The sequence below is a fragment of the Macrotis lagotis genome, chromosome 5 (assembly GCF_037893015.1).
Source record: "Macrotis lagotis isolate mMagLag1 chromosome 5, bilby.v1.9.chrom.fasta, whole genome shotgun sequence".
Lineage (NCBI taxonomy): Eukaryota > Metazoa > Chordata > Mammalia > Peramelemorphia > Peramelidae > Macrotis > Macrotis lagotis.
Window position 1 is genome coordinate 259875216 of NC_133662.1, and position 15962 is coordinate 259891177.

The window sequence follows — 15962 nt, forward strand, 5'->3', positions numbered from 1 at the left end:
ACTAGGATAGTCCTGATTGTCCCGACTTCCCTGCTGCCGTGAGGTTCTGGGGGGGCAGGGGCCTCCTGACCTGGACAATGCTCCGTTTGATCCTCCCCCCCCCCCACAGCTGGGGCTGTGCTTTCATTTCCTGGGTAGAATGAGCCCCCCCCCCCCCAGCCATCGGGGAATCTCTCACTCCCGTGATGGGCCCATCTTTTTTGAGGATCCCACCACATATCACCACCAGTAACATTCTTTCTTGCTTTTCCCTGCAAGAACTCCAAGTATTTCTATGTAACCTGATTCTGTGGTTGTATCCTCACGCCATCTCTCTCTGGAAGGAAGGTCAGGTTCCTGCTACAATGGAAGGGAGAAGCTGGAGGTCTGGGGGGTTCACAGTCTTGTCCCGGGTCCCACGGCAAGCTGATGGCATGGGAGAAGGGCCTGATCCCCGCCCCCCCCCATCCCCTTTGCACTCTATTGGTGGTGCTTGAGTTGCTGTGGTTCAGGTGTGACAGGGTGGTTTCTGGGTGTGGGGGAAGGGCAAGGGCAGTGCCTGCAGCATTGAACCCCCTCTCTACCTGATGTGGAACCATCAGGACAGTTAGCACCTGAAGCACCCCGCCTCTGGAGTCATGTGGGCCCTGAGCCTCCTCTCCTCCTTTACAGAGACAGACACCAGGCTACCCAGACCTAAAGGAACATTTATTGTGACAGATGTCGAAGGGGCTGAAATGCCAAAATGAGTCAGTCCACAGACTGGGTGAGCTGCCCCCTCCTCTTCCCTGTTCTTTGGGCCCCGTTCACAGGGATACATGTGTGTGCCCAGGTGTGATGTGTCCCCTTGTCCATCTGTTGAAGGCTTGACCTCCACAGGCAGCGCTGAGGACACATCCTTGACTTGGAGCAGGAGACCCCCAATGGGAGCTTTCCTCTGGCCCTCCACAAAGCAGAGAGCGATGTGTGGAGCTGATCCATTGATTCCTGAGGAATTCAGAGGGAGACACATGATGGTGAGCAAACTACAACAGACAGAGGCCTGGACAAGTGGGAGGAGGGAGGTCTACGAAGGGCCTGGGCCTTGCAGCTGCCAGGAGATGAGTGGGGTGCCCGGGGCTCCTTCGAGAGTCTTGCTCAGTGGGGGGCGTCCTGCCTGGCCGCGATCTGGACCGTGGATGTGTTCAGGTCCTCCTCAGTCTTCAGTCAGGGGAGGGGGGGCCAGGTGCAGCTGGAAGTTCTCATTCTGGAAGATGCTGTTGAGGGCGGGGCTGCTCTTGGAGACCCCCAGGAGCCGGTGACTGTCACTACTTTGGTTCTGAGAGAGCTCAGTCAGGAGCGCCAGCTGGAAGATGGCAAAAGGACCACATTAGGTGACCTTCCTAGAGGCCCAAGAACTGGGGTTGGGGAATAGCCAAGGGCAGATGCTTTTGGGACCCCTAGGCCCCTAATGATTCAGAGATTGTGCTGCAGTGGAGCCCCCTCTGCCATCAGAATCAGAGCCCCAAGAACAGGCACCGTATGCCTTGGATACCGGTGACCCCGGCACAGCAAGGGCGTAGGCCCCCATGGATTCATGCTATCTCCCTGCCTCATTCATTCAAGGTGCTGTCTTCCATCTCAGGCCAGGCACCTTGGGTGGCCTCCTCCTGGGCCCAGGGGCTGCCCCTGGCCTTGGGCAAGGGGTTCCTGCATAGGCCCCAGGCTTGTTAAGGAGATCTAGTTCTAGGGAGAGGAGGGGGGTCCCCGGGAAGGATCAGCCGTCTGCTCTCCCAGCAGAGCCCCAAGGATGAGCCTGTCAATCAACCCATGCTGCATGTTGGGCTCCGGGGTAGTTCCTGCCTCTACAGAGACAACAAACAGGCAGGTACAAAAGAGACATGAGGTCACTGGCTGGGGAGAAGGTGATGGCAGCGGGAGCAGGGAACGCTCCGGAGCAGAATCTTGAAGGGAATCTGAGGAGAAGGTGTCTAGGAGGGGGAGACAGCCTCGGCAAACACATGGAGGTGGGAGATGAAGGACTGTCTATGAGTATGAGGACAAAGGCCAATGTGGCTGATCTCAGAGAGGAGGAGAGGAGGTGGGGGGGAGATAAAGCCACCAAAAGCTGGCTGGGGCTAGCTCCCATCCAATTCTAGAAGTACTAGGGGTCTTGGGGGGAGAACAGGTCTGGGATTGCAGGGGTCAGAGGTCACTGAGTCCTATTGAGGGCCAGACAGGTCAAGGGCCCTGCCCCAGGCTAGCACCAGTCACTACTAAGTGACAGAGCAGCATTCGAACTCATATCCCCAACCTGATCTAGGACCCCACATCTTCCCCTACCCTTTGAATAGGAAACATTCATAACAATGTCTAAGGAAAACAATTGTCTCCCTGATTCCCTCTGAGTCCTTCTACCCATCCTGTCTGCTCTGGTTGAACCCTACCAGGCCTCCTGCCTCTGGCTCATTCTTGCTTCATTGGTCTTCTCTCTCAATTGCTTTTTATAAAAGAAAGCTTGGGCATCCAGCTAGGGCCATAGGACACAGAGGGTCAGGCCTGGAGTCAGGAGGACCTGAGTTCAAATACAGCCTCAGATACTTCCTAGTCGAGTGACCCTGGGTAAGTCACTTCACTCTGTTTGCCTCATTTTGCAGATGGGGAAACTAAGCTCCAGAGGAAGAAAGTGACAGATCACCCAGATATGAAGTAGTAGGGACAGAATTTGAATCTGGGTCTGCTGATTCAACCAGGGGAGCTGCCTGCTGCCCCTTCACTTTATAGATAAGGACCCTGAGGCCCATCAGTGGCCAAATTGGGAGGGGAAGCCAGGGGATGTTTTGGTGGCTGGGTTTCCCAGGACATTCTCTAAGCTGGGAAGGAGGCCCAAGACAACTTGGTCATAAGAAGGGACGGCATTCTGAAAAGAAGCAGAATATTACCCTGGAGTTTCCCCGGTAGAGGCGGCAGAGTTGGTCGAATGCCTGGATTTGCTGGGGATCCAGTCCCAGTTCAGACGGGGTCTGAAAAGCCAAAGTGGACAGAAGTGTTAATCGACTCTCCCCTTGGCCCCATCCCTCCCTCCCGAGGGGCTGGGCCTGTCATGGGGCAGTGGGGGAGGCACTGCCACACCTGGGGACTCCAGTCAGGTCCCAGCCTTCTAACCTCCAGTCTACTGGCGGGAAATATGCCACAAAAGTCATGGAAATGGGGAGCCCCGAAAACTGTCTCCCAAACCCTGAAGATTTTGTTCAGTGTCTCTTTTGAGCTAAGCACTTGGCAGTGGGCCCTGCCCTCAAAGGACTTCCAGTGCTCCTGGTGACCCTTCCCCAGGAGGTCAGGTGAATACTCTGCAAACAGGAGGAAAATGTGGGGGGGGGAGTCCCCACCCAGGGGCACCCTGGGCAGCCCTGGCCACTTGTCCTCCACAGGTCCAGCTGCTGTGCTCTGGTGTGGACCACACAAACAGAGCAGGAACCACCCTCCCATCTCTGTAGGGCTCAGAGGCTTCCTGTGACAGAGGCAGGGCCAAGGCCCATGACCCCCATTTTATAGATGCAAAAAGGTGGTTTCATGAAAGTTCAGTTCAGCTCCATTTGCTGGGGTCCAGTGACAAAAATCAAGGTCCCTGACCTCAGGGAACCCAAGGCAGTCTCCAGGGCTCCACCTTCTTCCCTCCACCTGGGATGGGGCAGCCTGGTGCTGACCAAGAGTTTGTATTTAAAACTATCTAGTGGACAAGTTCAGCAGGTCACCAAGAGCAGGAAAAAGGGGAGCCAGAATCACAACCACAGAAGTCGAGCCTCCCCCGAGTGGGTGCTGTTTGCCTTGCTTGGTAAGCAAGAGACTAATAAATGCTTATCAACCAACAGAAGGTGAGGGAAGATTCTGTGGATATGGGTGGGTCCCATTTAGAAACCTCAGAGCAGCAGAACCTTCTGGTAGGATGTGAAGGGAAGAGATGCCCTGCCAGATCCAGAACCTTGGGAAGGGAAGGCTCTGGGCATGAGAACTGAAGAACTTAACCCCATTGGCTTGCAAAAATCTAAAAAAAAAAAAGAACTAAAGAAGCCTTGTTCTCTGGGTCCCAAAAGGTAGCCCCAGATGCACCGGAGGGCTTCCTCTGCAATCCTAACCCCAGGGTTAGGGAGTCCTTGGTCGTCAGCAAAGGAGGAGAGGGACTTCCCATTCAAGCTTGGAGCAGACCAGATGTCTCTGAGTTCATTTGGGATTTTGGGAAAAGGGAAAGAGAAGCATGGGGGGCTTCGGCTCCAATGACAGTGGGAATGATGGAGTTCAGTGTGTGTGTGTGTGTGTGTGTGTGTGTGTGTGTGTGCATGGGGGAGCAGTTGGGTTTCAAAACAATCACAATACTTTTCTGCTGTTTCCACACCTCAAGTCTAAATAGTGGCTGAGGAGAGGCCCAGAAGTCCCCAAAGACCCAGGACAACTTGGGGGAGAGGGAAGAAAGCAAAAGGAATCACCATTTAGAACAGCCTGCTATCCCAATTAAGCTAATGATACATTACTTAATTGGTAGCTGGGAGCTTTTTGATTTCTTAAAAACAAAGCAACACACTGGAAAGACCGGCCCAGAAGCCTAAGAGCCCCACAGTGTAGACAAAATGGAAGCTGCCAGGGTGATGGTCATGGCAGTTGTGGGGAAGGGGGCTGGTCTTGGATCACTTCATTCTCTCCCAGAAGCAGAAATATCCCACAGGCAGCCCTTCCAAACAGCACCACTACCTCCTGTTTCTTTGGTTAGAAATCCTGCCCAGGAGGGGTGTTTGGTGAACCCATTGCCACGTCCATTATTGTCCCTGGCAGTAGGAAGCACAATGACAACAACAATTAACAATGGGTTCTCATCTGGCCAGGACTAGCTTAGCAACGTTATGTGAATGTATATGGAATAGATTACATCATCAGAAGTGATGGATTCAGGAAGAATGGGAAGACCGGCATGAACAGATGCAGAGCAAAATGAGCGAGAACCAGGACATCAAGTATAATGATGAGAATGATCCTGATGATGTAGGAGGAAACAGCTGGACCCCAGAGCTTTGCCTAAAGCATCCCCTATGTGAGAGACTGATGGTGAAACCAAGCTCTGAATCCTTGCCTTGATGAAGGGAGAGAGTGGCAGGCGTTCTTAGCTATGGCTGGAGAAGGATAGGGTGGGTAGGTAACATATTTGTTACAAGTTAGTAGGTGGTGTCAGGTATGGAAAAAAAAAGGTGCATTAAGAAAACATTTTTCAATAAATTCATAGAAGGAAAAATGTGCAGGAGGGTGAAAGTAGGCCATTTTCCTACTAACTTTGTAGATCTATTTTTTTTTTTGCAAGGCAATGGGGTTGACTTGCTCCAGGTCACACAGCTAGGTATATTAAGTGTCTGAGGAGTGTCTGAGGCCAGATTTGAACTCAGGTTCTCTTGACTCCAAGACTGGTGCTCTATCCACTGTGCCACCTAGTTGCCCCCCACAGATCTATTTCCTTTTTGTTTTGTTTTTGCAAGGCAAATGGGGTTAAGTGACTTGCCCAAGGCCACACAGCTAGGTAATTATTAAGTGTCTCAGACCGAATTTGAACTCAGATCCTCCTGACTCCAGGACTGGTGCTCTATCTACTGCGCCACCTAGCCGCCCCCCCCCGATCTATTTCTTAAAAAAAAAAAGAAAAAAGAAAATTCTATCAAAGTCCACATTTTTCAATCAATTCTTTCCTGTTCTTTATATCTTAAAATATATGTTGATACTTGTTAAGAATAACGATGATGTTGCTTTAAAAAAAAAAAAAAAGAATAACGATGATGGTGAAGAGGACGAGGCCAAAGGCCCAGAGCTCTAGTCCTTTCTGCTACCAAGGCCTAGGCAATATCAGGATGGATATTTGATTTTAGTGGGCCAGTTTTGCCCATTTTTGGTCTAGGAGTACTACCTATCTCATCTTATTTCCATGGGATGCTGGAAGGAAATTATGAGAAAAGAGATGGGAAAGGATCTTGGAAATTAAAATTCTGAGTGAGATATTATAATTAAAAGCTAATCATGGATTACATTGCAAAATCAGGGGCAAATGAGGGCAACAGCCTTGTACCCCGGGCATGGTGACTCAGGAGGCTGTAGAAAGGGAAATGAGAAATTCTGTCCACGAATGTTGCCCAGAATAATTGATTTGCCAAATAAGAATCACGGATCGACAAGGAAGCAGGAGGCAGCATGATTTGAGATGAATCTCCATTTGTCAAATCAATAGATAGAAACTGTCTCTCCCAGTCCTTTGAGATTATTCCAAACCCCAAGCCCAGGTTTGGATTAGAGGCAATTTCACAATTGGAAGGGAAGGAAAAGACATCTGATGCTATCTGCTCCTGCAAATCTTTTTCTCTCTTCCCATGTAATTAAGCCCAGTGATAGGAGTTTAAAATTAAACTGAAGCTGAGCATCACAGGCAGAAATGGTGACAGCCGGCCAATGACCTTGCCACACACTGCATTAGAGCAAATCCGGTGGAAAATGAGGTCTTGATGAGCTCCAAGGGCCCGAGGGAGAGGGGCTGTTGGGCTAACACAAAGCCCTGAGCACATTTCAAAGCTCAGTGATTCACAGATGTGGTAGAAACCAACACTGGATTACATCAGCCACAAGGGAAAGAAAACAAATTCTATCCTGCTGGATCGATCCATCTTCCAGCCCAGGGACTGGCTTGAAGGCCAAGCTGGATTGTGGACATGACATGGGGGACTTCTGCACTGTCTAAGCAGTGACCAGGGACCTAAAGCCTAGCTCTGGTGGCCCATTTTCTGAGCTGGTCTCCAGAAGTCATCTCTTCTCTTGTGCATTCACTCACTAACAGAGTGGGTCAGACCAAATCTGGCTATAAGGTTCGATAACTTCTGAAGACATTATGTCCCCTATCACAAGGAGCCACACAATGGCCATCCAAGTCATGAAACAATGAATCATTGACCTTGTGGTTCCAGAAGGGTGAGACCCAGATCATGGGGTCCTTTGAGGTGCTCTGCTGTGATCACAGCCTATAATCTGTTTTCTAAGAAGATGAGGCTTCCCTGTGGCCTGGAGGGACCCCAGAGTCCTAGAGTCAGGAAGGTCCAGGGAGGGCAACAAGTCGGTTGGCAAGGAGAGCTTAGCCATGCTCCCAGTACATAAGAAATGAACTGTTATTAACACTTGCTTGTTGACTTGGTTTGTTAAGCCAACTGCCCAAGGTGGCAAGGGGAAGAATTGCTGAGGGCTGGAACTTCAATTCCAACCAGGGCTTTTTCTCAGCCCTGGCCCCTTTCCTCTGCACCCCCTGCTCTGGCAGTGAGTCCTTGGGTATTGACCTGGCATCAGACTTGTGATGCTGCTTGTCCTAGAAGTGGCCTGGCTAAGTCTGAGGATGAGGTTTTTAGTCACAGTATTGCTCAAAGACTGTGTGCTTTGTTGTAGAAGAGGCTGATGAACCTTAGGGCTAGGAGTGAGTTCCCATCTGAAGCCTAGGTCCTTCCTGGACAAATATGCAGGTTATTTGATAGGCCAAGGTGGGCTGGCTGTGAAGCAGCACACTTTGCAGACATGCCTGAGACTTCATGGTCTCTGCCTGTTCCTTGGATCAAGAGGAGTCTGGCTCAAAGGAAAGCCCCAGATTGCCACAGGGAGGAAGGGAGGCTGGGAGTGAACTGTTTCTTTGTGGGAGCTCAGCAACCTAGAAGGTTGTGCATGTTCAAGGGGCTGAGGGATACAAATGAAGGCCTCACCATGGAAGTGCCATTCCACTCACAATGCAAGGGCTTCCCTACTGATACTATAAGTTGGTTTCTGATTATGGCCTCAGGTTGGAGGATCAGCTATGGCTTCATCAATTTTGTAAATAATATATATTATAAATACTTATTGCCTTGGTTGCAAGCACGGCTTGCAAAATGAGCTAGATTGTGATGAAATGAGAACCTAGGGGAAAGCACAAGTCATATTGGTTGGTATTGTATTGTTGGCAAGTCTTCAAGACTGAACCCGATTGATCTGTTCTCCATCAACCTATAGGACACATGTGGTTTAACACTATGATCTTATGATGAGAAGTAAATTTTCAGTGGTCTTTTTGAGATCTCTCAGGATGGGGAGAAAATGGAGCCCCAGACCCTTTAAGACTCAACAACATGCAAAGAACCTTTCCTAAAGTCAATCTGGCAATGAAGCAATCATTTATGAAGACCCTGGGCAACCAGGTGGTCAATGGATAGACCATTGGCCCTGGTGTCAGGAGGACAGTTTGAATCTGGCCTCAGACCACTTACTAGCTGTATGACCTTGGGTAAGTCACTTTACCCTGATTCCCTCACACCCAGGGTCATCTCCAATTGTTCTGACTCATATCTGGCCATTGGACTCAGATGACTCTGGAGGTGAAAGTGAGGCTGGTGAGTAGTACAGCATCACCCTCACTCAAATCCAATTCATGTGCTTGTCATGGAATCACTTTCCTGATGTCATGGTCTTTGAGAATGAAGGACAAACATTATCATCATCATCATCATGAAGCCCCCACCATGGGCCCTTCAGCACTGTGCTAAGTCAGAACACCTCTGAAGCTTCTGATATTTTGAACAAAGCCACATGCAGACAGTGAAATCCAAACACAAAGGCAGTTCAAAGTAATTCTCTCTTTTGCTCCCCCCCCCCACCTCCAGTGCCTTTAGCCCCTGAGTTCTGGATCCTTAGAGTCTTACCTACCCAGTAGAGGAGGGCATGGCAGAGTAATAACAAGAATAAAAACTGGCATCTGTAGGGAACTTGAAGGGTGGTGAAGCCCCTTCCATAGTTCTGTTATTTGACCTTGACAATGAAGAGGAGGCTGGTATTCCACTGACTCAGCACTCTATGTGCTATTTGCAAATAAAACCCTGCCCAAAGTTGCATTAAAACAGTTCCACCAACGCCTCCGCTCTGCAATGAAAACCTGAAGGCTCAAGTCAGGGTCTGACCCTGCCTCGGTTCATGGGAGGGGTGTTTTGGCATGGACTACTTGCAGAATCAAGGATGGGAAAGGTTGATTTTTATTGTGCTTAATGAGGGAGGTTTTTAACTGATTAGGCAATTGCAGGGTGCAGCCCACATTTCAGATGGATGCTATCCTTCGGTCAAACTCATTACATCTTGTTTCAAAACACATCAGTTTGTAATTGAGCAAATGCTGACCATCTCAGCACAACCCATCCTGTGGGCAGAGAAAACTTAACTTCACAAGCAGGTTCAGAAATCAGTGGTGGCTGCAGCCTCCCTGCCCTCTCCTTGAGCTGGAGACATTTCTGTGATCAGTTGCTGATGCAAGGATGGTACAGAAAATCACTAACAATCACAATCACTGCATCACGTTGCCAGATGGAAAACAATGGGCCTGGGGTCCCAGCCTTAGCTTCTGAGTACATGGAGTAGCCCCAGTAGCTTGCCCCTTACTCTCATGCTCCTGTCACCTTCCCAGATGCATAGTGCAATGCAGTACAATGCACAGTGATGGAGAGGCAGCCTGGATTAGTGGGAAGCAGGCGGGCCTTGGGGTTAGAAGGATCCTGGTCTCAGCTGGGAGACTGGGCAAATGGTCCCCTAAACTGAGTGTTCTGGAAGATGCTTTCAGAAGAGAAACTAGGGATGAGGGATGTGTCTGCATCCCAGGATGGAAGAGTTTCTGGGCCGAGATGAAATCAAGGGCCAGTCCTAGAACATTAGACATCCAAAGCAGACATGGCCTGGAGAGAGACAACAGATTTCTCAGAATTTGAGTCACAGCAACAGTCAGGGAGAGGCAGTGTCTGCGGATTTCTGACCTCGAGCTTTGGGGTCTTTGCCTCATTGCCAACTAAGTGTTTGCCTTAGTGAAACAAATGCAAACATGAAAAACATCCACTTGGCAGGTATGATTAAGACTCGCCACTCTGATTATCCAATTGCTGCCTCCTTATGAAGAAAATGGTAAACAATTATCCTGATGGATGCTGTTTCCACAGAGCAATTATGACAAAAAAAAAACCCTTAATGACTGTTCCATCAGAGGCATCGTTGGTGAAACTGGGCAAAATGCAATTGGCTGGAAGTCCAGACTTTGCCCCCCCCCCCCCTGACCTGGGCAGCAGAAAAGCCTGGAACCATTTCTGAGAACAATGTATCTATGCAAAGTCTTCTCAGCTTAAACTTTTCCTAAAACTGTGGTGAAAAAGCAACAGAAGAGAATACAAATAGAGAAAGAAATGAAATGTAATTAGGTTACTGCCCATTATAATAAAAGTAAAAACCTTGCTGTCCCATGTGTTTCAGGAGCAACAAAAATGAGAATTCCCATCCCAGGCATTGTGAAGTTACTCTGATAACTTGATAGGGAATCTGAACTCTCTATTCCATCCAAGCAGATGGACACCCCAAGAATCTCAGAAGGGCCTGCTGTGGCTGGCTAGTCTGGCTGGGTTGCCTGGACAGTGCTCATTCAGCCTCAGCTTCAATAGCTCAGGTGAGGGAAATTCCTCCAGAGTAGGGCTGTTCCACCTGGCTGCCTCTTGCTCTCTGGGCCTTTTCCCTCATGTAGAGTCTGCATTGACTTTTTTGTAATTTCTTCATTTTTGCTGCTTTTGCCTTCTGGACCAAACAGAAAAGGTGTCATTCCCTGGGAGTCTTTTGAGTACTTGAGGCAGTTGTCCTGCCTGGCCCTGCTGAGTCTTTTCTAGGCTGAAATATTGCCTGGGAGCCTGCCCTTGATGGCTGATAATTATTGTGCCCTTAGGTTAGTTGTTACCCTCAGAGGCCCTAGTTTCCTCATCTGCAAAATGAGGGAGTTGACCTCAGTGGCTTCTGAGATCCTTTTTCAGCTCTTGATCTGGATTTAGAACAGGTCTAGTCACTGGTTGGGGAAATAGAGGTACAGGAAGACATTGCAAGAGCTTGAGAATTGATTCTTGAATGAACAGGAGGTGGGGAAGCAGGCATTTGGAAGGACAGTCTAGTAGTCTCCTTGTGTCACTCTAAAGGACCTCCAATGAGGCAGGTCATCATTAATTTCTGGGAGCAGGGCACTCCCATTTGGAGTTGGGATGTTTTCAGGAATAAATATTTTATGAATCAGAGGCCTCAGCAGTCAGCAAGATTCCTATCTGGGACACCAAGTCGGAAGAAGGTCATGGCGTTGGGCAGAAAAGCCCCAATGGTAGGACCTGAAAGAAGGGGCTGGAGAAGAGCCCCAAAGAGGGGCTTAACTGGCAGTGTTCATGTGCCCAAGAGCAGCAGAGTCAGCCCCTGGGACCTTGACGCTTGCAATTTCTCTGATTTCCACCTTCACAAACACAGTCTGCTGTATGAAGGAGGGGCTACTTAGTGTTTGAATTCAGGATAATGGGTCCTACTCTGATGGAAGGGGAAAAAAGCCTCTATTTGCTGGCTAAGAGCTCCATCAGCAAGAGCCCTGCCAGGGGAAGCAGCCCCAATGTAACCAGATCCCAGAGGTCACTGTGGTTTGTTCTTGACCAAGAGCAGACCGAGAGGGCAGTATTCACCCAGGTTTTCTCCCCAAGGTCAGTCTATGAGAGCACAAGCAAGCATGACATGGATCTCAGATTGGCCCAAAGGCTGCCTGGGAGAAAGGAGCTACAGGCAAAGGTCCAGTAGAAAATCAAGACGTGTGACCTCACTCAATTCACAAAGTCAGTCAATCCAGTGTGAGCAGGCTCTCTGCTAAGTGGGAGAAAATAGCCCATTTCCACCCTCCACTGCCACAGGTCTCTTCAACTCTCAAAAACTAAATTTGCTGGGTGCTGGTAGGCGTCAAATACATCAAGCCAGGAGATAAGAGCCCAATTACAGATGAAAAGAACTGTTATCACCATTAAGGACAAAGAAGAGGTCCCTCACAGTTGACCTTTCCCCATTTGCTGTTGTAATTCAGAGAACTCTCCCATCAGGGGGACCACTAAGCAGGTTTCCAAAGAACCCATCGTGGCAGGTAGTGCCATAAACTGTCATTGCCGACAGCGCCATCTTGAATTCAGGATTGACAGCCACCTCAAAGTACTGAACCCAGTCAATAAAATAGTCCCTGCGCACCAGCCATAATCCTCCCCAACAGCATTTATCTGAGTTTTTTCCCCCCAGCAAATCCCAGGATCTTAGCTAGCAAATGATCAAATTCTGGTCTAAACCCTCATTCAAGTCTCAAATATATGATATTGGCTATATGTGAAAAATCATGTTAAGCTCATTTCCAAATTAATCATATTGTGAAAAAAGAAGCAGAACGAAAGGAAAAAACCATGAGAAAGAAATAACAAATAAGATAAAATGGGAATAGTATGTAAACCCAGCTTCTTTAATTCTAGCTTCTTGGTTCTGGTTTTGTACTCTACAACCTTAAAGAATAATCTGCAATTCTGCCCTTTGTAGAGGCCTCACTTACTGCTTCCATTCCTCTTTTTTTTAGATTTTTCAAGGCAATGGGGTTAAGTGGCTTGCCCAAGGCCACACAGATAGGTAATTATCAAGTGTCTGAGGTCGGATTTGAACCCAGGTACTCCTGACTCCAAGGCCAGTGCTCTATTCACTACGCCACCTAGCCACCCTCCATTCCTCTTTTTGAGGTTGTTTCTCCGATGGGAGCAGTAGCAACTACACCTAGGCCTGCCCTGCTGAGAGCTAGTTCAATCATGCCTGTGACAAAGTAGGATTCACAGCAGGCCTTCCATTCTATCTGTTCCTTGAGAGACATCTGAATACTCCTAGGACCGAACATCCCAAGGAGAGTCCAAGAACAGATGCTTTGCCTCCCATTAGAGAAGTGCTGTCCTCCTGTTTGGGTAATGGGTGATTGATCCCCCATAATCTCTCCTTTGTGCCCCTGAATATGCTTCTGCACCATCTCAGACCTAAAAGGGGCCTCCACGGCAGCCAGTTCCATCCCTGCCCCAAGGAGCTGGGGATAAAGGGTGGAGGAGAAATCTGGCATCTAGCTACTGCTTGCCACCCCACTGCTGGACAGCTCTCATGGGTAGGCCCATAGATCTGGAGAAAAGACCGAGTCTGAAGCATTTTTTTTGGTCTTTTTTATCTTGTCTGTATCTCCCTTGACTTTTGTCCAGTTGGCAACCAGCTGGTCTTGGGTCTGGCTAGCTGACATTGCAAACAGTTTTTTTCTGTTGTTATGGAAACACAAGTGCCGTGAGGCCTTTTCCTTTCTTTTAAAAACCCTAACAAAAACAGCACCAGTGCCTACATGTGATAGAAGTAAAGGCACCTATAGTTCCATGGACTGTCTGTCTCCCTGTTTCTCTCACTGGATTACCATCTCCCACCTCTGTGCTTTTGCCCTGGCATGAGTGAATGTTCCACATCTCTTCTAAGAATTTCTCCCTTCCTTTAGGATGCAATTGGATTAAACTTTTCCTGTTTTTTGAACTTGAATCTAAGTTTGATACAATGAATCAGTAAATAAAATGTTATAATAGTCACAATAAACTTTGTTAGAAATGCATATACTGAGAAAAATAATTTAAAAAATAACTTGATGAGTGAACCAAAGCAGGAAGTGGAGGCTCAGAATCCTAGGGTTTTCCAATAATCTAGAAACATTAATGGAATTGATGGAACTCTCTATATGAGATCCTTGTCCAATGCCAGTGAGGAATATACTTGAAGAGAGGCCGAGTCATCTTGGCTGTGATGGTTTTGTTATATAAAACCAGAAATCCAAAGGAAATTGCAGCTAAATGGAAAGATGGTTCACAGTGGATGCCCCTGAGAGGCAAACAGAGGCATTAGTGGAATTAGTTTTTGATCATGTATCCAAAGGCTACAAGAAGCATCATTTCCTGGAATTTTCTCATCTTATATTATAGTACTTTATGATAGATGTTTTCAAAAAGATCATCATGCAAATAATAGCAATTTATGCGCTGATATCTGCTGCAGTGGATGAAGAAATTCCACAAAGAATCTGATAAGAGGTTCTAAATTTAATTTAAAACACCACACTGTTACTCAGTGTCCTCAAGGCAAAAGGTAGAAATAGACAAGGTTAGCAAAAAACGTTGGAAAATAGGATTCACAAGTAATTAATGAGAGTCCAAAGACAGATGGTTTGGACAGAAGACTCCCATCTAGTCATCACAAATAGTTTCTTCGAGAAAAGCAAAAGAAGATACTAGATGTGATAAGCACAGAAGAACAATAAAAATGAAACTAACTGCATTTTAACAGAAAGGAAATAATGAGGCCTTCTCAGCCTCCTCTACTGGGTCTTTAGCCAGATCCTGCCCATTCACCAAGAGTGTTTCCTAAGACTCCATCCTGAGCCCTTTTCTCTTCTTCCTCTGTACTATCTCATTTGGTTTGGGGTTCAATGACAACAAACTATGTAAATATTTGTGTGTATGTATGGTCAGACATAATGCATAGTCAGACATAAATATACAACCATGTATATAGATATATATGGAAAAGATTTCCCTGTTTATATATATGATGCAAAATATACATAATATGATTTATATTATAGATGATATATTATCAAAATGTCCCTCAATCTCTTTCCTGAGCTCTGGTCTCACTCTGACCTATTATCAAGTCTTGTAGTTTCTCCCTTCACAACATCTTTTATAGACACCCCCTTATCTCCATTCATACAACCATCACATTAGTGTGAGTTCCCATCACTGCATGCTGTGACCCTGGCCTTCCTGATGGCCACTGCCTGGGACAGTCCATCTCCCAACTCTGGGACTTTCATGGGTCAACTTCCCTGATTTCCTTTAAATTGAGGTTTAAATTCCTTCCCCTTTGGCAGGAGGCCTTTCCAAATCCCAGAGGTCTGGATAAAAATTTGTGACAATATGTAAGAGATGTAGGGAAGAGTATCAGCAGGATCCCTTCATTAAAAAAAAAAAGAAAGAGAGAAGCACAGGAGGGAACAGGTGGCTTCAGTAATGCTTGGTGAGAGGCCTAGGAAAGCAAAGCTGTCCATTATGAGAGCATTTAAGGATGACCCTAGAAGGTAGGTAATAAGAAGTTCAGCTCTTTTCATCATTGAGGACATTGAACTCTAACACGATGGTCCCAGTATTTCAAGAGGATGTGGGAAAGACACTGAAGAAAACAAAGGCAGGAAAAGAAGCCAGACCAGATTAGATCTATGTTGACAGTGACTGATTTTGAGGACAGAAGGATCAGTTTCTCAGGCATATGATAGAGACTTAGAGAACAGCCTTGGCCCTTATTAACAACCCCCCAAAAGAGGACATTAATCAATACATGGAACATTTTTATGAGATGAATCTATATATCCCCTTATGGCATCTTCAATGAAGGCAGTAGAAGGTAAGCAGAGGGGCTTACACAGAGGTCATTTCACAGTCAACCCTATCTTGATTATTTCAGAAGTGAATGAAAGAGGGGCGGCTAGATGGCACAGTAGATAGAGTACTGCCCCGGGAGTCAGGAGTACCTGACTTCAAATCCAGCCTCAGACACTTAATAATTGCCTAGCTATGTGACTTTGGGCAAGCTACTTAACCCCAATGCCCTGCAAAAACAAAAACAAAAACCCAGAAGTGAATGAAAGATGTCAAAAAGATCCTTTTCTACGTGGTACAGCAGAACACCACCTTGACATCTCTCCTTCAATTAGATATCTCCCATCCACACACAAGTCCACAAGATAAAGGAAGGTCCAAGCCCTGGAGCACTTTAGAGTCTTTCCCATAGACCCAGAGTCACTACAAAGACTGGTTGAACCATACAAAAAGGAGAAACAAAGTAGATCCAAAAAGCATACTCCATTCAAGGCTTACTCTAATGCATCCAGGCCAGGCCATAAGCACAAGCTCTGGTTGGTTTTATGAAGGTGGAGATTGACTATCTGTTGTCTGGGGACTAGTCTAAAAGCTAGCAATGACTCTGGGGCATAGGAAGACTCTATCCAACTAAGAAGTTGTAAATGGGCTATGACCCATATCCTGGTAGTGAATATT

At 47.3% G+C, this 15962-nt stretch overlaps 1 protein-coding gene across 12 annotated transcripts in view; it reads right to left on the minus strand.

The window, feature by feature from the left end:
• Positions 1–672: 672 nt before the first annotated feature.
• Positions 673–15962, minus strand: part of VPS8 (VPS8 subunit of CORVET complex) — a 180122-nt gene continuing 164832 nt past the window's right edge. For all 12 annotated transcript variants that reach the window (XM_074189594.1, XM_074189588.1, XM_074189595.1 and 9 more), the window contains 2 exons: positions 2901–2981; positions 673–1324 (listed from right to left, as the gene is read on the minus strand). In XM_074189594.1, the coding sequence (XP_074045695.1) occupies positions 1175–1324; positions 2901–2981 (231 nt within the window). In that variant the 3' untranslated portion in view covers positions 673–1174. The remainder of the gene's footprint in view (positions 1325–2900; positions 2982–15962) is intronic.